Source organism: Micromonas commoda, chromosome 1 (assembly GCF_000090985.2).
Source record: "Micromonas commoda chromosome 1, complete sequence".
In the NCBI taxonomy this organism is placed as follows: Eukaryota; Viridiplantae; Chlorophyta; class Mamiellophyceae; order Mamiellales; family Mamiellaceae; genus Micromonas; species Micromonas commoda.
This window is the reverse complement of record NC_013038.1, coordinates 296,882-319,067: the sequence shown is the minus strand read 5'-3', so window position 1 is coordinate 319,067 and position 22,186 is coordinate 296,882. Positions and strand designations below refer to the sequence as shown.

The 22,186-nt window shown below is 48.5% G+C and overlaps 9 protein-coding genes across 10 annotated transcripts; 5 read left to right on the top strand and 4 right to left on the bottom strand.

The window, feature by feature from the left end:
• The first annotated feature begins 1,181 nt into the window (after positions 1 to 1,181).
• EIF5A (eukaryotic translation initiation factor 5A) lies at positions 1,182 to 2,606 on the top strand. Its single transcript, XM_002507426.1, has 4 exons — positions 1,182 to 1,407; positions 1,661 to 1,783; positions 1,978 to 2,034; positions 2,142 to 2,606. Exons 1-4 carry the CDS (start codon positions 1,282 to 1,284, stop codon positions 2,331 to 2,333), a joined length of 498 nt encoding a protein of 165 aa, XP_002507472.1. The 5' UTR covers positions 1,182 to 1,281; the 3' UTR covers positions 2,334 to 2,606.
• A 1,005-nt stretch (positions 2,607 to 3,611) lies between these two features.
• Positions 3,612 to 4,052, bottom strand: MICPUN_54916 (predicted protein; the record flags this gene model as incomplete). Its single annotated transcript, XM_002507033.1, has 1 exon — positions 3,612 to 4,052. The coding sequence occupies one exon, from the start codon at positions 4,050 to 4,052 to the stop codon at positions 3,612 to 3,614; it is 441 nt and encodes a 146-aa protein (XP_002507079.1).
• A 92-nt stretch (positions 4,053 to 4,144) lies between these two features.
• Positions 4,145 to 7,333, top strand: BET4 (protein prenyltransferase alpha subunit; the record flags this gene model as incomplete). The annotated part of the gene is made up of 3 exons (XM_002507425.1): positions 4,145 to 4,197; positions 4,261 to 6,465; positions 6,805 to 7,333. The coding sequence occupies 2 exons, from the start codon at positions 4,145 to 4,147 to the stop codon at positions 5,486 to 5,488; spliced, it is 1,281 nt and encodes a 426-aa protein (XP_002507471.1). The 3' UTR covers positions 5,489 to 6,465; positions 6,805 to 7,333.
• Nop53 (nucleolar protein) lies at positions 6,255 to 7,646 on the bottom strand (the record flags this gene model as incomplete). The annotated part of the gene is made up of 1 exon (XM_002507032.1): positions 6,255 to 7,646. The coding sequence occupies one exon, from the start codon at positions 7,644 to 7,646 to the stop codon at positions 6,255 to 6,257; it is 1,392 nt and encodes a 463-aa protein (XP_002507078.1).
• A 979-nt stretch (positions 7,647 to 8,625) lies between these two features.
• PSP5 lies at positions 8,626 to 11,448 on the top strand (the record flags this gene model as incomplete). Of its 2 annotated transcripts, XM_002507424.1 has the most annotated exons (5): positions 8,626 to 8,781; positions 9,044 to 9,130; positions 9,196 to 9,279; positions 9,332 to 9,439; positions 9,495 to 11,179. In XM_002507424.1, the coding sequence occupies 5 exons, from the start codon at positions 8,680 to 8,682 to the stop codon at positions 9,558 to 9,560; spliced, it is 447 nt and encodes a 148-aa protein (XP_002507470.1). In that variant the 3' UTR covers positions 9,561 to 11,179. The 2 variants fall into 2 exon arrangements, with proteins under 2 accessions (XP_002507470.1, XP_002507469.1); XM_002507423.1 differs by lacking the exons at positions 8,626 to 8,781; positions 9,044 to 9,130; positions 9,196 to 9,279; positions 9,332 to 9,439 and having other exon boundaries at positions 9,699 to 11,448.
• Positions 11,108 to 12,206, bottom strand: TIM17 (mitochondrial import inner membrane translocase). Its single transcript, XM_002507031.1, has 3 exons — positions 12,071 to 12,206; positions 11,957 to 11,996; positions 11,108 to 11,859 (listed from the first exon to the last, which is right to left on the bottom strand). Exons 1-3 carry the CDS (start codon positions 12,134 to 12,136, stop codon positions 11,192 to 11,194), a joined length of 774 nt encoding a protein of 257 aa, XP_002507077.1. The 5' UTR covers positions 12,137 to 12,206; the 3' UTR covers positions 11,108 to 11,191.
• A 697-nt stretch (positions 12,207 to 12,903) lies between these two features.
• Positions 12,904 to 13,564, top strand: TAF10 (transcription initiation factor TFIID sub.10; the record flags this gene model as incomplete). Its single annotated transcript, XM_002507422.1, has 3 exons — positions 12,904 to 12,946; positions 13,031 to 13,092; positions 13,268 to 13,564. The coding sequence occupies 3 exons, from the start codon at positions 12,904 to 12,906 to the stop codon at positions 13,562 to 13,564; spliced, it is 402 nt and encodes a 133-aa protein (XP_002507468.1).
• A 3-nt stretch (positions 13,565 to 13,567) lies between these two features.
• Positions 13,568 to 16,935, bottom strand: MCM9 (minichromosome maintenance protein; the record flags this gene model as incomplete). The annotated part of the gene is made up of 4 exons (XM_002507030.1): positions 13,568 to 16,229; positions 16,473 to 16,575; positions 16,646 to 16,677; positions 16,747 to 16,935. The coding sequence occupies 4 exons, from the start codon at positions 16,933 to 16,935 to the stop codon at positions 14,169 to 14,171; spliced, it is 2,385 nt and encodes a 794-aa protein (XP_002507076.1). The 3' UTR covers positions 13,568 to 14,168.
• A 2,691-nt stretch (positions 16,936 to 19,626) lies between these two features.
• Positions 19,627 to 22,177, top strand: PSP2 (prasinophyte-specific protein; the record flags this gene model as incomplete). Its single annotated transcript, XM_002507421.1, has 2 exons — positions 19,627 to 19,764; positions 19,877 to 22,177. 2 exons carry the CDS (start codon positions 19,627 to 19,629, stop codon positions 22,175 to 22,177), a joined length of 2,439 nt encoding a protein of 812 aa, XP_002507467.1.
• Between the last annotated feature and the right edge of the window lie 9 nt (positions 22,178 to 22,186).

The window sequence follows — 22,186 nt, the reverse complement described above, 5'->3', positions numbered from 1 at the left end:
TGCTCGCAAGCGCCAGCCGGGGGAGCAGATGGAGGCGGCGGCGCTGTTCGCGCCGCGCAGGATTGCGCCCCGGTTGGAGGCTCAGGCCCCTCCCGGTGTCACCGACATCGTTCCGGTTCGCAAGTCGACCCGCGAACGGCGCGCCGTGACCACCGTCGACGTGTGATGGGCGTGGGGCGTGGTCGTGAGATATGAGACGCAGTTTATTTTTGGTTGTTTTTGTGAGTCAAGCCAGCCCAATCGGCCGAAATCGCGTCATTTTAGTTTTGCTGGAGCCCGTTTCTGGCGAAACGCAGTTCTCGTAGCTTGGAAAATAATTTAGCATGGATACCTTCGTACCTTCCATTCGTACCTTATTCGAAGGTAGAAATTTATTAGTAAAATGGTTTTTACATTATTGTTTTTACGGTGTATCTATAGCTATACCTTTTAAATTTGGGACGAGGGACGCCAGTGACGAAGTCACATTTATTTAGTAACCCGTACCTCATACCACATCCTACCCCAACTTTTTTCGACCTGCGTTACATTTAATCGTCTTTTGATTGGTCGAGAGCTCGATCATTTGCAAAAGTCATAGACAAAACGACCGTACGGTCGTCGTTTGTTACTTTATTGCAGACTAACAAAACTCTGCGACGCCTTCCGTGTCTTTCGACGACGACTGTTCTGCGGGACGACCTTATCGTTGCGCTTGGCGTGCACGCAGTCGTCGTTCTCACATGATGCCACTTGTGAACGAAGAGTGGACGCCAAGGCGTCTTCCGATGAGGCGGTGATAGACGTCGAAGTTGACCGATGTATCGATGAAAATTCAGCTTCAAACCATAAATAAGTAGCCTTTCTCAATGCGTCTTTCACCGAGGCTTCATCGAAGCTTCACCGAGACTCGTCCCAAATCAGCCTCCCGCGAACCAAACATTATTAGTCTCATCACAGGGAGGCACCTTGCACGGATATTACTTGCTTGTACGGGATATCACGTGACTGTCCCGGCACCGGAGAATTTTTGTTATTATCACATCACACATATCCATCAGTCCATATGAGTATATGCAAGTGTTAGAATATCTTTATTTGTTTCGTAAAACATAACTTGTCTAGCTAGCTAGATATGATAACTAGTTATCATATTAAACTACTGGGATATCATTCCTCGCATTGTGCAACACGAAGACCTCCTTCCGGGTTTTACCTTCGTAGGGTTTTAGGAGTATCAGAAACATCCGTCACGGACACGGGCCAAGCCAACTTAGCAACCCTCGATCCATTCATTTCGCCATGTCCGATGATGAAGATGTCGAACAGTTTGAAACTGCCGATTCCGGCGCCTCCACGACGATCCCGATGCAAGCGGGTAACGTCCGTAAGGGAGGTTTTATGGTGATCAAGGGCCGCCCCACTAAGGTGCGTTTCCGACACCTCTTCGGCGCCGAGGAGACAGTAACTTAGATGCTTGGCCTATGTTTCCAGCCACGATCGGCCTAATCGTTTTCGTCTTCCTTTTTTCCGAATGTTTGGACCGATCATTGCCTGCCTTCCGTCTTGTGATTTCTACATCGCTTTACGGGAGTAGTTAACGCCGTGCACCACCTTCTTCGCGCGTCTCTTTCAGTCGACTCGGAACTTAACATCCTCTTCAAACCCGAACTTAAATTAGGTCATCGATGTGACGACTTCGAAGACTGGAAAACACGGCCACGCCAAGTGTCACTTCACAGCCACCGATATTTTCACCGGAAAGAAGATGGAAGAGCTCGTACCTTCTTCCCACAACTTAGAGGTCAGCAACCCTCGCCATAATTTTTTTCTTTCCGGATTTCTTTGGACCAACTGTGCCTGCGCAAGATGCTGGGAACGAGTCTCACGTACCAGAGCGTAATGCCGGTTACGAGTCGTAAGCCCACGTGGAGCGATCGCCCCTGCGCCCCCTCGTTCCCCTGACGGGATGAGAATCTAACTCGTCTGTTGATGTAGGTGCCAATAGTCTCGCGCGAAGACTACACCCTAGTCGATCTGAACGACGAGGGCTTTGTAAGTTTTTCACCTGATCTTCTCAACTCAACAAATTTTAATCCTACATGGTCGGGGGAGCCATATCGCGTATTATGATTTTCTGAATATTGTTGCTCTCTTCACAGCTTGGTCTCATGGATGACTCGGGAAATGTCCGAGAGGATCTGAAGCTTCCCAGTGGCCACGACGATGCCGAAGCTCTTGCCAGACAGATACAGGCGCAATGGGACGAAGGAAAAGAACTCGTCCTCACTGTTTTGAAATCGATGGGCGAGGAGCAGGTCAATGCAACCAAGGAAGCACCGAAGCAAGATTAATAACATATCGAACAGATCAACGAGTTGAGCCGAAGACAGCTCCCGGTAACCTGGAATTTGATTGACGCATGGTGTTGGTTGGCCTACGCCACGTCACCCGCACAACTTCGACGGCGCTTTTGAACACGCCTGCCTAAGACATATCGGCGTCTTCATCATGCGGTAGACAAACTTTCGGCACCGTGAACCGGGACCAGAAAAAGTTGTCTGAAGTCCACTGGTTTCTCTACATCATCTTCATATTTTATACGACCCAAAAAGTAGGGTTAACTTGATAAAATCTGTCTACGCTAGCACCCGGTGTCACTCCATCTACCATAACGACCCGCTTTTCCCGAGTTAAGAATTGATAGCAAAGGATGTGCTCTCCAATGAACACGATCCTCTCATGGGCGAACGTCCACCAGCTCGGTGGAAAGACGACAACTGCTAAAAGTTCAGTTGCAACGCAATATCTGACGACGCGAGCTCGGCAACACCTGTGCGCACTACTGATAATGATGCCGTCCATCTTTGGCGTCGAACAGCGTATTAGTGAGCCGCTCACCGCGCTCGCCGTCCTGACTTGGGCCTGACTAGGCGCCATAGGGGAAAAAACACGCGCGACCCTGTGTCAGTCAACGAGTCAACTAGACTACTAAAAGTCAACGAAATCAACGAGCCAACGACATATATTACAGCGAGCGACTAGTGAGAAACTAATATAAAATATATTGACTATCCATATATATATTATATAAATAGAATATCAATATAGACTATTGAGATCCTATTAAAAATAATTTGGGCTTTTAGCTCGAAGAGCTAAATTCCCATTAGCACCACATTCCAACCCGGTAATTTTCCGGTCGTGTCCCCATTTTATTCGTGTTCTGATTGGTCGAGAGCTCGATCATTTACAAAACCCACAGACTGGATCGCCGTGCGATCGTCGGTAGTTCATTTTTTATTGACTAAAAACACTGTGTGACGCTTTCCCGTCCGTTTGACGACAGCCGCTCAGCGTGACGTCGTATTCGATGCCGTTGGCGTGCACTTAGTCGTCGGCCTCATTGACACGCATCTTGTAGACAATAGTATCACGCTAACGCGTCTTTGGAAGAGGCGGTGGCACACGTCGAAGTTGACCGATGTATCGATGAATAATAAGTCATAAATCGTGGGTCATTCAAAAGGGAGGCACTTACGCAATATTCTGGATTTCAGGCAGCTGTGGACACCCCTGAGGGGAAAATTTTCAGATTTGTCCGCCCGGTTGAAAATTTTCAGATAAACTCGTCATTCTTGAGTTAATCCTCCCATACGGTAGTAGTAGTAGTAGTAGTAGTAGTAGTAGTAGTAGTAGCAGTAGTAGTAGTATCTCCGGGGTGTCCACATACAGCTGCCTGAAATCCAGAATATGATATTATGCCATCCAGATGGTATTCGGTTGGGTTTGGGAGGCCCGTGGCACTCGTGACATAGAGAATCTGAATCAGGCTCTGGCCCACACGTGCGTGGATAGAGTGGGGAAGCTACTTCGTACACATGAGCTTCGTACACGCACTTATGTGTAAGATACTGGATATCATCCTCCCTGCAAACCGAAAGTCGACGAGAGTGACTTGCTTTTAGTTTATGAGGTGTTAAATAAAGGTTCTTTGTAAAAGGACTTTTAGGACTAAATTGATTCTGGGATACCTCCCCTCCTTTCCCAGTGATCGCTGTGAACTTCTTCATGGTTCTGTTTTGAAACGATCAGTACTAATACCATTATGCATGTCATCCCAACCGAAAATCGCGCAAATTATATCCCATGCAGAACTACCCGAATGAACTTTGGAAGCGCGACAAGCACGCTGGGGACGGAAGTGAATCGACTGAAGCCAAACACGACACTTCACTCACCATTATCTGTTGTCGCGGAGCTTGTATCCGAGCTGAGCAGTACTCTCGTCGACGACCCCTTAATCGACGAGCTAGCATTTTTGCCTTCGGCAGCACCTTCTGACGTCTTCGGGGAAAGCTTTCCCCCTGGAGGGATCGTCACGAGTACTGCCGTGCCCGGAGCCTTCCTGTTGGTCGGGCACAAACTCGCTATTGCTATAAACGCGCTTGTGCCGGTGTATAATTATATATCGGCGGCACACAGGCGAGCCTGCAATCATCAAAATGAAAGTGATGGTGGTTTGGCTTCTCCCGGCATCGATCCAATGACTGGACTCGATACTTATCGCCTTCTTCTCCTAATAAATGGAGAACTCAACATGGCATGGAATGGACTGAGGCGTCGCATGATGCAAAATTTTGCCGGGCTCGGTTTAAAAGCACGCAGTTGCATCGCTAAATATGAGTTGCGCTTCGCTCAGGCAGTTATTAGTGGGAATCCAAAGGCCACCGCCTGCTGGGTCTACCGCCGATGGATCCTAAAAAAACTGTTTGTTTCCCCGGCCAGAGGCGTCACTGGGTTGCAGATAGAACACGTGTTCGCCAACGAAATCACCATGGTGGAACGAGCCACTCGATTTAGACGATTTAACTACGCAGCCTGGACACATTTAAGGTGTTGCAGTCAGGATTTCTTTGCTGAGACAAAAAGATTGCTGCCACAAGCTTTATTGGCAAATCTAACTGAGAATCTGACCTCTTACAAGTGGCGCAATTTAGTCGACAAATGTTTGATTGAGTACCTACGCATGTTGTCAGATAACTTGTTGTCCCCGGAATGTCGACCGATCTCAACACTTATCACCAAGGTGATGGAAGTTCACCCAGAAAGAGAAGCCACATGGACATATCACCGATATCTTTCGGGCGCGCTTGCCAACAGCCTGAGCCAACGTCTGGATGTGACGTTCAAAACATTCAAAAATGTTGAGCAACGACTGACGCTCAATGAAGATCTGCATTTTTTGTACCGTCTACTCACAAAAAAAGACGAAGTGCAGTGTGACCTTGTACAGGAAATTTCCGGTTGGGAACCTTTATATTTTACGGCATTATATGCATTTTGGAGTTCAGAAAGATCTCGGCGCCTGTTGATGCATCCAGCTCTAGGAATGTATGCCACAGGGATGGCCGTACCCCTGAAAATCAAACGTAAAGCTGACATTGTAAACCTTGCTCGTTTCTGGACCTGGAATGCTGCAGCAATGTTGGGATTTTTCGAAGCGTGATTTCCTTGTTAATTTGTTGACTTCAACTGGGGAGATTACCAGTATTCATGGTGTGAGTAACAACGCTGCTCGGCGCAAGGGACAACATATCGAATGGGCATGCATGAATGTCATCAAATAGTACGAAGGTAGTATTAAATTGCTCTTGAATTATTGGAGTAGGAGTCTTTAACATTTCAGAAGGGATTTGCAGGAACTGACTCACTACTGTTGCTTGCAGCAATGGACCTGAGAAGCGAGCCAATCAGTAAGTCTCCGTTCGTTTGCTGCAACCGAAAGTATGCGAACTATATCGTCATTCGCGCTTCTCAGGGTAAAATGAGGTGATCGGATTGTTGATTCGAATACAGGCTCGTTGAATGCAAAACTAAAAACTTCATGGTTTGGGATCGCCCGAATCGCGAAAATCTGGATTCTGACCAAAAGTAACCACGAAGCCTACGAAGCCTACGAAGCCCTCATTCGTACCTTCTCGAATGTACCTTCGTAGTCGAAATACGTATCTCGAGTGAAACCACGCCGATTAGCAAAGTATCACCAGGTAGAATGCCCATACGAAAACTGCGTCATTTTACTGTTAGGCGATTTTCGGCGCCGGAAAAACACCCTTCGGGCGGCTCACGCAACCCGAACCTCGTGCGCGCATCAATATGAGGGTCCCTACAGACGCGATCGCAAACCCGCCGAACGGAACGTGGCGTCAGCCATCACCAGGACGCGAATCACACATTTGGTTTGGGATGCATTCCCTTTCTTGTTCATCCGTCTAATTCTCTCTCGCACCCAGTTTCTTCTTGTGCATATCAGATTCCCTTTCTCCTTTCTCACCTGGCTGGTATCTGATATAACTCTTGCTCTTTGTCTTATCAACCTTCCTGCGCGGCTCAACTAGCGCGCGGCGCTGCAAACTCTTCAGCCGCTCGCGTATGAGCGTGTGAGTTCCAGCGACCGTTCGGAGGCTGCCAGTGAGCTCCTCTGTGAGTAATACTGGCGCGGGCTCGGATTGATAAGTGTATTTCCCCAACCTGGAAGGTGCCTTGAATATTCTTTCATGTCTGGTCACTTTGCGACGAGCGAGCCTTTCTCGCTTTACTTCCTCCTCTTTGTTTATCTGCAAGGCCAACTCGTTCAGGCTGCTGATATCTCGACGCTGCCGTTTCGCCCGTTTGTTTGTCTCCTCATCTGCCTGCTGCTTCTTTCGTCTCGTTTGTTTATTCTTCTGCGCTTTCGACAACTTTCCCACGCGTGTCACTTCCGGGTTCTTGCATCCCTCGTTTACATCTCCGCCTTCCTCCTCCGAATAATCATGGACATAGTGCAGCTCCCCATTCAGGCATGTTTCCGTTTCTTTGCCGGGGACTGGTGCCCTGCCTGGATCGAAATGCTTTCTAAGCGTTGTGGAGATTATCCTCCCAACTTCCTTGGCAACCACGTCTTGACGTGCATCTTCTGGAGGGTTGTATGAGCTTCCTGCGGCATCAATATCTACTGCACTTACCTGTGCGATATCTACGTTTGGGGTGTTCCGGCGATTGAACTTTCTTCTTTTCCAGCTTTGGCCACAGAGCTGGTGCAATCCTAAATGTGTTGCTTCTGCAAATAATGAAGAAGCAGCAGGAACGATCGTTTCATCACTAGTGTGAGTAAACTTCCGTCTGTCCCTCCCCTTCCCACCCCACAGGTTATATAGATCCGCTCCTTTGGGTGTGTCCGAAGCACCGCTGACCAGGCCGTTGAGGGTAAACGCCCCGAACTGCGTATTCTCACGCGATGTTCTTGTGACATGGTCAGCGTCTTCACGGACCTCAGAGACCCTTCCATAGTTTGTATGAAGCTTTGATATTTTGCTGGCTCTCAAAAAGCGTTTTGAAGATGATGATGCCTGGCACCTTTGATGCGTGGCGACTGGAAAAGGCTTCGATGTCGCCTGCTTCGACATGATGGCATCTATCCGAAGCACTCTCGCGCGAGCTTTCTCCTTGGGAGTGCGAACGCTGGCCGCCGAACCGCCGCCGTTGTCGAGAAAGAAAATAGTGTCGTCCGGTGAAGCATCCGTCGAACCACCCATTCTGCTGTCCTGGCGCCGAGTGTCCATGTATTCGGCCTCACCAAGATCCATCCGTGTGCGCGCGCGCTTCGACGAGCTTTCTCCCCTCATTTCGCCGCAAGACCTTTTATTGTACGAAGGTATTGGAATGAACCCTTGGTAGCCGCCTATTTTTTTCGCTCTTTTCGGCTATTATCCGATGATCGGAAATGCCTCCTACGAACGATGCATGCGGTGTCCACAGCCGCTCTGTGTCGCCTTTATTTTGTATGCCTCGCCTGTCTGGCGTCTTTGCCTATGTCTTCGGTAACGTGCCTGAAACGAAGAGTGCGTAATGGTTCAAGAAACGTTCAAGAAAAAAACCTAGGAATCCGAAAGTTGGACACCAAAAAGTTACATACTTTACCTTCGTTCGTTCGGCACGGTTTCGTATCCTTTTCGTAGCCTACGAATTCGAAGATAGAGTGCCATAATAATATGAAGCTCATAACAATATGCTGGATAAAACTTCATTCGCTACCAGCAGCAGCAGCAGTACTCTCTATTTATTACCTTCGTAATATATAGACTACGAAGGATTTACGCATACGAAGGTATGTAAGTTTCATTCATTCGTGCCACTCGAGGATATTCTGTGATAATATGATATTATTTTATTTATATCCTCGAAGGTAATATAATATATATAAATTTGCTCAACATCACTCTTTATTTGCAAAACTGATGTCCGCACCCAGCCCGAAATTTTCACCGGAGATTTTGAAAAGAAATTAAATTTCAGCGGATTTCCGCTAAAAGTTTCTGAAATATGTACCTTCGTACCTTGTACCTTACTTCGTACGTACGAAGCAAATAAAGGTACATATATACGAGCGAACGAATAGAAGGTACATTTATATATGATAGTCTACGTACGTACGAACGAAGGTATTATTAGACTACATACTGTCAGATAGGTATCCATACCTTCATTATTCGAAGGTACCGAACGAAGGTACGAAGGTACCTTCGAAGGTAAGATTTACGGTAATCTGTTTTCGTTTGAAGAAGTCGTCATCGTCACCCCGATAACAGCACATCAGTCGGGCAGCGCGACAGATCAACGGCAACAGGCATCTCCCACAAGTTGTACGATGTCTTGTACATGTTAACATTGAAACGTCAGAGTCGTTCGGGCAGCATAAGCCGCTTCCTCGGCAATCCCGTGCGCATATTTCATAGCCTCTTGTTTATCTGCGCCCTAGAGGTGCGTTCCCGCGTCCGCGCTGCTGTTCATGTCATTCAGATACCGAGTGAACTTCAGATGTCGATTAACACGTCTGACTCGCGACGATGAGTGGCGACATTCCCGATACGTATCTTACATGCGCAAAGAGAGCGTTTGTTCCTTCACCTCACGATCGTTGGTTCCATTTCGCGTTTTTTCCCGTTCCGAATAGCGCGAGTCCAACACATTTTCAAAAGTGCTGCGCCCAAGCCTTTACAATTCATCTTTCGCTCCCGTACAGGTATTGTTCTGGTCGTTCTGTCTATTCACTTGCCAATCTACTGTCGGTTGGAGTGGTGCAGCGCGAGCCTACTACACGCGAGAAACGGTAAACACTGCATCGTTTCTCCTGCACGCATCGTTTCTCCTTACAAACATTTTTTGTCCCTGTAGCTGAACCTTAAATCGACAACTGGTGAAGCCCTCGACGCCCCGGTGCCCGCAATAGACGTTCGCATTTTAGAACTAACCTTGAAGGTGCGCCTACCGCAAATTTCATGTGCCTGTGCTGTTCTCATATTTCTGCCAGGCCGAAACTGCCTGGCACCAGCGAGCCTTTGCAACCTTGTACGCTGCTCTTAATCACTTACCACTTCAACAATCGAGCTCGGTTCTAGCACATTCGCTGCTTTTCCCAGTAAGTGGCCAGTACGATTTCCGGTAACCGTTTCTCAACTTGTGAGCTCTATCAGGAGAAGGCGTTCAGTACAGACTCCTTCAGTAAATCTGGTGCAGTGCTCAACTTTGAGACTGAATAGGAGTGCTCAGATTAAAAATAGTTTGGTTACCGTGACCCACTGCGCACTCGAGCAGCTTAGTCGTGCTGTGCATTCATTTCTGCGCAACTGGACCGCGCCAGCAAGCGTATACGTGTAGCATTTATATCCTGTTTTATCATGCGGCATAGTAGAGTCGCCCGACCACGCCGCAGGGACACTTTGATATCAAGAGGAAGCTCTCTCGTGGCCTCACCTTCTGCACTGCCTTCAACCACAGGATTTCTAGGCAATATTTCTGCAGTGTTTCCTATGGCAGATGTTTTGGCCGGTGCAGCGGCACGCGCCGCGTCGCAGAGCACCATTCATCCCTTGGATACGATAAAAGTTCGAATGCAAGCTGCCTTGAAAGGTAACAGTGCGAACATCAAGCAGATGACAACAACATCTGTGCAAACAGTTAGCACGGGAAAATACGGCATAGGAATCGGACAGGCCACGACACCATCGGGATCTTTACCCAAATCAATGGCAGTTGCGACGGGCGCTATGTTGGGCAAAGTTCAGGCAGAAGTCGGGAGTCTATACAAAGGTGTCCTTGGTGCAGCTAGTGGTGCTGGTTTTGCAATAGGAGCTTATTTCGCATTTTACGGGGTTGCGAAGAAACTGCTCGAAACGCATTCCGACTATTCCGTCTCGACGATAGCTTTTTTAGCTGGCGGCATCGGAGCGTTTGGATCTTCTATTGTCAAGGTACCCGCAGCGGTGTGTATACGATCTGTTCAAGCAAACATCTATCCAAATGTTATAGTAGCCGCAAGACAGATTACTTCTGCAGCTGGGCCGCGCGGCTTATTCACGGGTTATCTACCCACTCTTCTCGAGGATGTCCCAGACATGGCTGTTAAGTTTGCTGCATATGAAACGATGCGCACAATGCATCGTCGTCTAACAGGAAGAAAACAAGAGGACGCTGCGGCAGCTGCCGATATTTCTATAGGTCTTATAGCAGGTGCACTCGCTGCAGGGGCCACGACACCTCTTGACGTTGTCAAAACTCGAATGATGTGCAATGCTTCCCAGCGCCCATCGTTCACGGGCGCAATAGCTGGAGTCTGGCGTGACTCGCCAGCTGGTTTGGGCCGAGTCCAAGCGTTTTTCACCGGTGTCGGCCCTCGAGCTTTCTCAAATGGCATAAACTCTGCCATCTTTTTTTGTTTCTTTGAAATGATGCGCGCTTCACTCAAGAGATGGGAGGAACGAAGGAAGCTTCTATTGGAGTCTCGCGCGCTTTACAAGAATGAAATGTCCGTCCTGCAAAACCCAGCAGACGGCACAAAAAAAAGAGTGTTTAAGGCCAATCGTGGCGGCGCGTAACACCGAGTCCGAGTTGCTGAGGCGTCCCTCTCCTTCGCACACTGCAAGAAAACTTGAAAAGTATTTCTTGCCATTGAGACAAATTGCACATCATGACTTCGTGAAAGTTAACTTGCTGCAAAATTTGAACTCCGCGATGCAGTTGTGCATACGGTTGATCCGCTGCGGCACGTATTCAGCCAGATGTACCGAAGACAGGATGCTCTGAAAGTGTTATAAGAGATGTTTGAGATTACGATGATAATGCTCTAGAATGGATGAAGTTGAATCTATATTCGCCGCGTAATCGATGCCACTCATGCGTGCCTCACGTCGTCCACTCCAAAGGAACTGTCTTGTACAACGTCGAACTGTGAGCTGACCTTGCTGGCAGCCACATAGTTCAATATCTTGAGGCGAGGACCTGGAGGTATCTTGACTTCTCGCAGTGCACTATCAGAAAGAAGGGCTAGGCAATCGTCCATGAGCATGCCCTTCCTAAAATTTCTTTCGTACTTTTCAAGTCCAAGTGCATTTAGCATGCAAATTGTATGATAATAGTATACATCCTGTGAAGAGTCTTTTCCGGACAACATTTGCCCGATTTTCATGAAAGCTCCATTCAGTGCGGCGAAGAGGGCTCCGGTGCGGGCGGCGTCTGTCATATAGCCCAAAGGCGTCGAAGGTTTTACTTGTCCTGGCGCAGCCGGCTGATTACCCGCGATGTTCGTCGTAAGTGACAAGGCAGCACCAGCGCCAAACATACCGATCATGTTCGTCTGGATATCATCCACTCCTCTGTATCTCTTGACAGCAAGTGTAAGTCCTCCTTGCACTGCGGTGAAAACCGCGAGGTTCAAGGCAAGAACTCTTGGAGGGCCAGAGAAAGAACCACTCGTAGGCATCACGGATTTATTCGGCATGTTTGCGGCCTGTTTCTCGATGCTCTGATTGACAGTCCCTAGAGTGAAGCCAAGAATGCCGCCTGGAAGTGTTTGTTCGTCGGTCAGGGGTTGAGCACGAAAGAAACTAGGAAGCTAACAGAGGAAATGACAAGTATTTCGTGGGAAGGCTGAAATCACCTTGTATTGCGCTTGTTGCGGAGGTTATCCCAATTTCAACCTAAGGATGGAAAAAGTTAGGTCTCCGCAGTTTTCGGGTGTCAGGGTTTGTGCTGAGTCCGCCACTGATCTCACCGCTGGGGGCTGCGCTCGCATCCATGACTCAAATTCGTTTTTCTTCTCTTCCAAACCTCCGAACATATTTGCTGTCCGCCTTGTTTTCTGTGTTGCTGAGTGCTGTAGCCGTGCACGCAGTTCACACTGTGCAGGGTGCGTCCTCCAAAATAACGAGCGAAAAAACACAATCCGTGCCAGCAATTTGTATGAAAGAATTTGGAAAAAATACTGTACCGTGTTACGAAATCTTACTGTAAAAGGGTTGCTATATATGTATTATTAATAAAATATTACCTTCGTACGCGTACGAAGGTATATAGTGCACACGAATATTACGTGTAGCCGTACCCGGTCACATATACACATGGTGGAGAATTTGTACGGATGCTCCATCGGTACTAAAAGCCCATACAAGCTCCTAAACTCTTAAATTATGGGTTTGTGGTCGGATTCGTGCGTGGTAACACCTAGACTCTCAATATAAAAAATAAGGTTCCGAAGCAGCAGCAAGGAACGAAATAAACGTACGTACCTTCGTTCGTTGACTACCATACAAAGCCATATATATATATAGCATACATTATTACTACATACGAAGGTATCATATTCCAGCACTATATTCTATCTTCGTATCTATACCTTCGTTCATTCTTCGTTCATTATATTTTGAAACTAATCATGATATGATGATGGGACCTGAATCTAGTTTATTTATTTATTGGCCGTTTGGGTGTTTGTCTTCCTTCCTTGGGGCTTCGGCTTGGTGCTCAATCACACAGAAAATGCCGAAACGTGAAAATGCTTCAGTCTCCTCTCCGAAATTACCGCAGTTTCCTCGCAAGCCAGTAAAAATGACTCTACTTCACGATCAAACGAGCACCGACGAGACACTGGGTCTTGCTGGACGCGATCATTGCGAAGAGAACAACAGGAACGACCGCGTGCCCTTGATGACAATTTCGATCAGCACCTTGTTAGATGGTCTATCAAAAAATGAGTTGGCACAATTTTTTAGCGATCTCGATGAGCTCGCACCCACGGTCCGTCATTGTCTTGAGTTTCTGGGCGTCGTCGCACTCGGTACTTCCTCTCAGCTCTCCACAATTTTTAGCTACAGTTCGAATGGCTTACGAAGTTGTGTCATCGTGTGTTTCTGTGAGCCCGACACTGCTTGCCGTGCTATTATAACAACCATCATTCCCGCCCTCCACATAGATCCCCGACGCGCTCACCAACCACTATCTGAAGATCAGCGGCGTGACAAATGCAGACAGGCGTATCACGCGACTTGTTTCACTTGCAGCGCAAAAATTCATTTCTCAGATCGTGACTGACGCGAGGATTTGCGCACGACAGCGTATGGAAATGCAGCCGAAAGACAAACGCGCGAAAGGGTTGGACCCAAAGGACAGGCGAGTTGTGCTGACCGAGGAAGATCTTATGGCTGCACTGGCTGACTATGGCTTGGACATAAGGAAACCGGCTTATTTTGCTGGCGGCGTTGCTGAATAAAGTGAACGTACATCGTGTCTTTCCTACAAGGTTTAGGATGCGAGTGAACCCATAGACCTGCTTGTGCACGCGAGGGCTAAAAAATAAAGGGAGTAAGGCCCGTTTTGCGGATCGAATACTGTCGACTCGGATAGTTGAATGTTATCTGCGTGATGCACATAATTGCACGAATCCACTCGAGAATTCGCTGTCCTGCATACTCAGTTTTGCCAGTACAATCACTTTGTTGCTCGCGTGCAGCTTTGCTGTGACAGACAAAAGGAGATAGTCCGCTGTCACGCTTGCACGTCGCCTCAATACATTTCCTGGAGTTGGCCCTAATGTCAGAAGGTCATATCACATTTTAAAAGGCTCATCCGCCGTGTGAAGATAGCCACTAGCCACTGGTCGGAATGTTTAATTGAGATTCACTTCTAGTTAGCTGGACATGAGTAGGTACAGATATCCTGCGCAGCCGCGCAAACCATTTCTCAGCAAAGTGTATTTGGCAACTTCTTGCGTACACCACAAATAGTGAGTCCAACTAGTACGATCGTTGGTGAAAAGTCCATATATTAATTTGATGAGGGAAATGCAATCATATAGCGAAATGATAACATCCTCATCACCACGAGGGCCCAAGCACGCGTTCAATATCACCGATAAGCTGAATCTCTCTTTGCAACATCGCGCTTGCTTCAGGCATCAGCGTGCTACATGTACTGCCGAGGTGAGCGGGCAGTGTATAGTCGTTCGAGGCTTTAAGGATATCCACAGCAACAACCACATCTCCGCCGCGAACTTGCTGGTTCCAAAGTAGCTTTGCATGCGCCTGAGAAAGACGGATCAAACTCACCAGAAGACGAATGGTTGGCCGTGCTGAAAGCCCAGCTCGTTCTCGGCGGCAAACTTGATAAAAGCCTCGAATTAGCATTTCTGCTTCGCTAGACAGAACTGGGTCAATGGCATAACGCACCAACAATACGTAACGTCTGACATGTTGAAATGACCACAATTTATGTCGATTTTGTGAAAGCATGCCAGCGTGCGTATCTTTCGCTTTGAACGACAAGTATCCCTTGCCTCTATTCAACGCTTGACATGAAAATCCCTGACGGTTCATCAAAGAAGATTTTCGTTCATTATCCACACGGTCAATAGCTGACAGTTCGTGATTTATATTGTCGACATAATTGCGCTGATTATGCGAAGTCAAATGTGAGGATATAGCTCGATCGTGTCTAGAGCTCATGTCATCCTTGAAAACTAAAATGCAATCAAAACGAGAAAGTATTGGTGATTGTAATCCGGTATTAGCAGAAAGGGACAACGCCGTATCGATTCGGCCTGCAACAGGATTTGCCGATGCAAACAGCGAGCAACGGGTTTGCAGTCGTGCTACCATGGTCTCCATAGTAATTGATAGCGTCTGTTGCTCCATAGCTTCTTGAAAAGCCGCAAGTTGTGCGCCGCTAATCTTTTCGAACTGGTCGATGCAACACACTCCGCTGTCTGCGAGAACTAATACACCTGCGTCAAGGATCCAACTATTTGAATCCTTTCCTTTCCTCATCGTTGCTGTCAAACCCGCTGAAGTTAATCCTGTGCCGGTTGCGTTGACACTTTTAGGTGCTAGTTTTGCAACATACTTTAATAGTTGTGACTTGCCGGTTCCAGGGTCGCCGATCAGTAGTACGTGGCACTCGTTTCGGTTGTGATTTCCTGTTTCGTATTCTATGTACGAGACCCCGCCAACGAGCGACAACAAGAACGCCAGTTTAGCAGGATACAGCTGAAAAAGTTGAGGACAAAAGCTGTCAAGAAGCAAATCACGACCTGCACAGATTGTCTGCTGCATCTTTGCAGCAGCTGGTTCTTCCAATCTTGATGCTGTTGTGTGATGTGCTCCATAACGCCAGAATGATGCAAAATCATCGACGTCCTCTTTGCAAGCCCGCTGATGCTCACAAAACATTCCATTCGGCAGATATGAAACAGAAATTGCGCTGCATATCATTTCAACTTCAGCTCGTTGCCCGCATCTCGCTTTGAGCCAACGTGACAGAACAGTCACGGTGATACATATATCGTCGCCTGGCCTGCACTTATCAACCAGATCGTCGACGAGGATGACCGCTATTGAACGTTGCGGAGCTTTGATGTTCGATGTTCTTTGGTTTTGTCGTTTCTTAAACCATCCATCTGTACCCAACAATGTCAAGTCAAGCTGCAAACATGTTTTGGTTCTTTCAGAAAATGCCCAAGAAGAGTCTTGAACATGAATTTCCTGAAAGTCATTTAAGATTGGCAGTTTCGTCTGTACTACAGAGAACGATGTGCCCGCGCAAGCCGCTGCATCTGGTTTAGCAGCTGTACTTGCTGAAGTCAAGCTCCGTGGACAGGTTTTAGGCGCGGCAAAGTAAAGTTTTTGTCCTTGGCTGACAGGGACTGAAAATCGATGTTTGCAAAAGTCACATTCAAAAAGCTGCTCGACCTCACAAGATCTTACGGCCGACACTCGCGTCACAGTACCCTGTATGGTTAGTATGTGTCCGCTGTAAGGTGCGCACAACTGGGAAACAAAAGAACCCAACTGCAAAAGAGCAATCCGATGGAAATCAAGTCTCACGCGCGCAGAATACTTTATGGAGTTCGCCGACAAGCCAAGAATGGCGGCATGTGATCGCTGTGCAGATATCAATGCTGCATCAAGGATGTGGAGTATTGCTTTGGGCCGAGACAATACGGCGTTGATTAGCCGAGGCAAGAGCGACGCCAGCACCAGGGAACTGCGAAAGAATGCTCACGAATCAAGAAAAGGACAGATAAAAATATTGCTTTTCATGAACTCACTTACTCCACATGAACAACTAGTCCAACGCTCCTATCGCCGGCCTGTGCGCCGATATTATCATGTCAGTCCCGAGACCATGAGAGCGACCATGACGAAAAACACAATTACCAGTAGTATTCCATGCATCTGGCTTCGATAGGACTCGCCCATGAGAAGATCCTCGAAAGAAAGTCTCAAACTTTCATCGGAGGTCATTTGCTGCTTCAGACGAACGGAATCTCTCTCATGGATAGGTAATATGTCTTAGCCCCTCCGAGCTCAGTCCCTCCGAGCTTAGTCCCTTAGTCACAGTTCCGCTGCATTTTTTTCCGGGCACGGACTTTCCGCTAGTGAGTTTCCTCTATGGCGCCAGTTGCGAATAATAAACCAGCACTCCGCCTTGCCGCCCTGAAGACCAACAAGCACAAATACCAGGTATTACGAAGGTATATAAATACTCCAGCAGACCAAGTATTAAATAAGCTCGTAGGAAGGATATCGTCGGTGTGCTCCATCGGCACGTAAAGAAGTCTACAAAAAGCCCAAATATCAATATCATATCATATCATATGATACATATTAAGTCTAAATAAGTGTACCTTCGTTCGTGTGATATGATACATAGACTATGATATATATGATATCATATTAAGACTAAAATAAGTGTGCCATCTACGACCGTTTCTCAACTTCCTCAAAGACGTCGCCGCACTCACCGCCCGCCGAGCCTCGGGCAACGTCAACGAGCGGACGCAAGCCATATACGACTCCATCGACCCGCCGAACGAGCTCCGAAACCGGATCCACCTCCGAAACCTCGCCCTCATACACGTCGCGCTTATCATCTCGCTCATGCAAAGGGTCGCCGGATCGACCGTCACCGACGACCGCCAGCACGGCGCTCGTGGCGGAATGTACGGAGCACACGAATATTACGTGCAGCCGTACCCGGTCACTAACTCCTAATTCAGGGGTTAGTGGTCGGGATTCGTGGTAAACACCTAGTTTCTCAATAAAAGATTATATTGTACCTTGTCGGCAGTAAACCACACGAGCCAACCACGACCCCGCTACGGAGCACACGAATATTACGTGCAGCCGTACCCGGTCACTAATTTCTAACTCAGGGGTTAGTGGTCGGGATTCGTGGTAAATACCTAGTTTCTCAATACTTGTAAAAGTTTACTTAAAAGTACCTTGTACCTTCGTACCTTCGAAGGTAGAGGTAGCCCGTACGGGTACGAATAATGAAACGGCCGTACGAATGAAAGAAACATCCATCGTTCGCAAATTCGTAGTCTACGCATGTAAGTGCTTCGTCGAACGAAGGTACATACGGTGCTTCGTCGAAGGTCAGGTGATCGTCTCTGTTATCAGGTTTCGTATCACTTGTTTGTTTTGGTTATCATTCCATTTCGGCCCACCACCCCATGGTATTCTTACCCGCCCGCATGGGATGGTATCCCACGTTTCTCTATGGTCGTTCGCTAGGCAATCGAGTTCGAGCGCGGCCGTGGGTGGCACTCCTGTCCCTGGGCGGTTGTGTCGCGCTATTCGCACGCGGTGTATCCCTGTAACCGACTCCGACAGGCACTGGGTTTTTGCGTTGTGACGTCTGTGCACTTCCTCGATGGAAGCAGCCCCGTTACAGGGCCATCCACTCGTTCACCGCAGAAACCCCCGTTTTCCAGGCTCTATAGCGAGCAGCGGCCCGTTTCTTGGAGCCCACTGAGGCCGGGAATCGCCCACGCCTGTTCACTCCCCCCGTTGTTTCTGTTCATCCCCCTCGCGTCCTAACCTCCCCCCCCCTAACTCTTCCGTGAGGAGGGTGAAGGGGGGGACGCGCGTATATATTTTGTTAATTGAAGAGAAGAGGGACCACTCGCGGTCGCGGGTTTGTCGCGGTCGCCGATTATGCCATAACATGATACCACTCTATGTCAAGATTTGAAAGCACGCGGTGTCGCCATGCGCGCAAGCTGGTCCATGTCCAGCTCTTTCCAACCACTTCGTTTTTCGACATCTCGGAAATCCGGTTCGGGGCACAGGTACATTAAAAATAGTTTGGCGCAGCACCTCCCGGTGACCTCTCATGCTGTTTGCCCTGTACTCTGGCTATAATCCCCCCCGTAATCGCAATACGAAGTCGTGCGCGCACAATTTGGCTTGTGCTACTCCGGCTTAGCCGGAATAGGGGTTGCCCGTTTTTCCGTGTACGGGATATCACGCTGTGACAACTCCGTTCGGTTTCGGTTGCGCTTTTGTGGAGCAATCGGGTCTCGGGTCTCTGTGGCGGGGCGGGCGTTCCCTGTCGGTGGCCTTTGGTAGTGTCCTCCGTGTCGTTGTCGCGGGTGAATATCGGGCGGTCGAAAGATCTCTCTGTGGGGCAATACATTTTTTTGTGTATCACTTTGTGGTGATAGCTCCGCCTGATGTCTTTTCGCTTCGTGACGCGAAGGGCGATGCCTAAGGTGGCGCCGACAGGAAGCGCGCTGTCATCCGTCGGAGAACTCGTTGTGCCTGATGCACGCCGGGGGGTGTAGCAGGAGGGTATGTTCGAGGTGTTGGTGGTGGTTGCGGGGGCGGGCGGTCGATTTGGCCGCCCGGCCCCGACTCGGGCTCACGCTTTGCTTGCCGCGTGCGCGCGATGTTTCGCATCACTGCTCTATCTTGTTAATTAAATGTTGTTTAATACTTTCCTTCATATATCTATATATCATATATCTGAAGGTAAAAAGATACCTTCATTCGTACGAAGGTAGACTACGAAGGTATAAAAAAAAGTTTCGTTCGTAGCACGATGTGTATTAGTCGTCCTTTTCCATAGACTAAAAGTTATCTTTTCCGAGCGAGTTTGGCATTAAAAGTCTAATAAGATACGAAGGTATGATTTTGGCGTTTTTTCTTGATTGACTCGAGAATCGGTCAGATATGTAGACTACCTTCGTTCGTACCTTCGTTCGGAAGTTATTAAGTGTTACCTTCGTATGAAGGTTAAAGCTAAAATCGCTGCGGGGTGGCCAACAACACAGAAAAACAAAAAAAGAAAACCACAGGTCCTATTCCGGTTAGTCCTACCGGTGTTCCGCGGATTTGCTGCTTCGACGATTCGTGTTCCGCCAGAACCCGTGGGTGAGTTTTGGCATCAAATACCATCACCACGCCACTTGTTGACACAACAACATGTGGACGATAGCAGGGAAACGTAAGCGCGAGAAAGCTAGGGAAGAAGTTCCACCGACCCTTCGCAATGTCGTCGGCATGGATGTCGCGTTGCGTAACTACGTTCACCATGTGCGCACGCCCGTTTCCGGTCAACGTTTCTGTTCGAAAACAGCCGATGTCGTCCAGTGTTGAGCCGTCGTGGCGCCATATCCGTATCTTGCCGGCGCACTATCGATGTTTATAACGTTACTTTCATATACTTCCCAAGCGATACATTTTTGAAACGTCGATTGAAGCTTTTCAATGCCGACGAACCTCTCCTTCTCTTTTTCCAGGCGTGCATCCTCTTTTGGGGCGCGATCCTTGCCATCTCAGTGACGATGGCAGTGACATACTTGCCAGAGCGCATGAAAGGATCAGCGTACGTCCTCGATCCAAATCAAGATATGTGCTATGCTGGGAACGTTACTATATGCGATACTCACGCAGTGTCTAGGTTCTTCTTCTGGAACCTGACAAACCCACTTGAGGTGCTTGCTGGGACCCAACCGCCTGAACTCAAGGAGGTTGGACCATTTGTTATGCAGGGAGGGAAAGAGAAGAAAAGTGAGGTAACCTTCAGTGGAAATGGTGACTCCGTAGTGAGTTTCATAGCCACCAGCTATGCGTCATGGGATCCCACCTCGTTTTGTGAAACTTGCGACCTGAATGACAAAATCATCTCTTTCAACCCTGGGTACTACGCCTTGATCCGAAAGTTTGGATCTGAGGCAAACTTTGTGCACTCACTTACAGCAAAGGTCGTCGCTACCCTTGTCGATAGAATCAGTGAAGTGTTTCGCAGCTTTGTCGAGCAAGGAATTGCACCAAAACACATTGAAGAAGCGGTGCACGCCGGCAGGAACGCGGTGCACGCCATGGCCGTGGCACAGTGGGGCAACGCGTCCCCGTTGCAAGGTGCAAGTGTTGCAGATTACGCGCCTGACCTCTGGCCGCATGGTAAACCTGAATTTGCCAGCTATGCGTCGGGGCTGACCGCCGGTGACGGCGACACAGTTGGGCTGGACCCATCTGAGGCGAACGTTGTGTATCGAATCCTTACCGAGGACCCAACTGGTATCTCAGTGCTGCACATGCTTGCCCGCTCTACTTTAAAACTCGCAGAGGACCTTAGCGTTTCCGAGACCAAAGCAGAGTTGATCAGGGGCTACATAGGGGTGCATCTCAGAAAGGGCTATAATCTCAATGCAGTCGAAAGCATGGTTGGACCTTTTCTTGGCCCAGAATCTTCAGGCATCTTTGTTCGGCGCACTGTGGAGCAATGGCTCATGGGTTATTTTGACCCTCTGCTTTCCCCACGTTATCGGACAAGTGACCCACGGTACTTGAGTCGCTTCATCACCAAAAACTTCCTTGCAACAGACCTCCAACCAGAGACATACGTGGAACGAGTTCCTGATGATTCCATTCCACGTGATCAGTGGCCAAGCGTCGGGGCCACTCCATGGGTGTTGGCCACTGGCATGGATAACCCTTCTCGCACACTTGATGTGCTCGAATCCACACTTGGAGATGTGACAGTTCCAAATGGCACTTACACATACACTAGCACCGGCCGATCCATTAAAATTACAGGCAAAAAAGTTGCTAACGCCGTTTATCCAGAGGTAAAGCGCAAAGGACTAAACGCCGAAACAGTGGCATGGTTTGATTTTGGCAACTCGCTCGACCTTGCGCGTCCAGTCAGGCTGAAGTATGCGGATGAATACGAGGAGGTGCATTCGGATGTGAAGTTCCACAAATTCCAAGTTCACCCAGATGAGCTAATCCCATGTCCAACCTCTCGAAAGAACTGCGACTACAATTCAAGGTACCACGGTGCATGGGACCTGACAGATCATCGGATGGTGCCCATGACCTTCACCATGCCGCATGGTCATCGTGCTGATCCCAGAATGTTTGGCTTCATCAACATAAGCGATCATGCGTGCCCCTTCAGACCAGACGCGAAAGCGCACGAAATGGAGTGGGACGTCCTCGAGCAAACCGGTAATGTAGTTGGCATGAAGTTAAGGTACCAGAACAACTTTGAGATAAAGCGCACGGATGTGTTCTACCCGAATCTCTGGAAGCCCGACCCGATCTCCCCAGCGGACATCTCTGCCCGAGAGGGGACACTAAGGGACGGTATCTACCTTCCAATCGCATGGGTAGATGTTTCATGGCGCGTGCCAGCGTCAAAAGTTGCAGACATTGCCCGAGCCATTGCCGACGTCAAGGGAGCCATTCTCCTATATGCGCTCGGCATACCCCCGATCTGCTTTCTCCTCATCTCATACAGCGTCATCGTGCTGTACATTCGAAGACAAATTCGGAGAGGCAAGAGCGATTGTAACGCTGGACGAAGGGCAAATGCGAGCGAATCTTTTGTCACCATCTGCAGTGAGAACGTCTCATCTCCATCTACGGATATCGAGCGCAGTGACGCGGAGTTGGCACGCGTCCCCAAATCTTTTAGCACACAACGGAAAACACTCTTCGAGGCGCCGTCGTGGAGCGGCATGGAGTCAGACGAGGAATCGGACAAAGCGCCGACTATTCTCGTAAATTTACGTGACATGCAGAAGTCATATTGAACGTCGCGA

Bases quoted from the DNA above. Each gene is read 5' to 3' on its own strand.
- EIF5A (XM_002507426.1), top strand. From the start codon at position 1,282: ATGTCCGATGATGAAGATGTCGAACAGTTTGAAACTGCCGATTCCGGC. The intron at 1,408-1,660 runs GTGCGTTTCCGA...AACTTAAATTAG, and splicing joins TCAAGGGCCGCCCCACTAAG to GTCATCGATGTGACGACTTC. The intron at 1,784-1,977 runs GTCAGCAACCCT...CTGTTGATGTAG, and splicing joins CTTCTTCCCACAACTTAGAG to GTGCCAATAGTCTCGCGCGA.
- TIM17 (XM_002507031.1), bottom strand. From the start codon at position 12,136: ATGTTCGGAGGTTTGGAAGAGAAGAAAAACGAATTTGAGTCATGGATG. The intron at 11,997-12,070 runs GTGAGATCAGTG...TTCCATCCTTAG, and splicing joins TGCGAGCGCAGCCCCCAGCG to GTTGAAATTGGGATAACCTC. The intron at 11,860-11,956 runs GTGATTTCAGCC...AAACACTTCCAG, and splicing joins CGCAACAAGCGCAATACAAG to GCGGCATTCTTGGCTTCACT.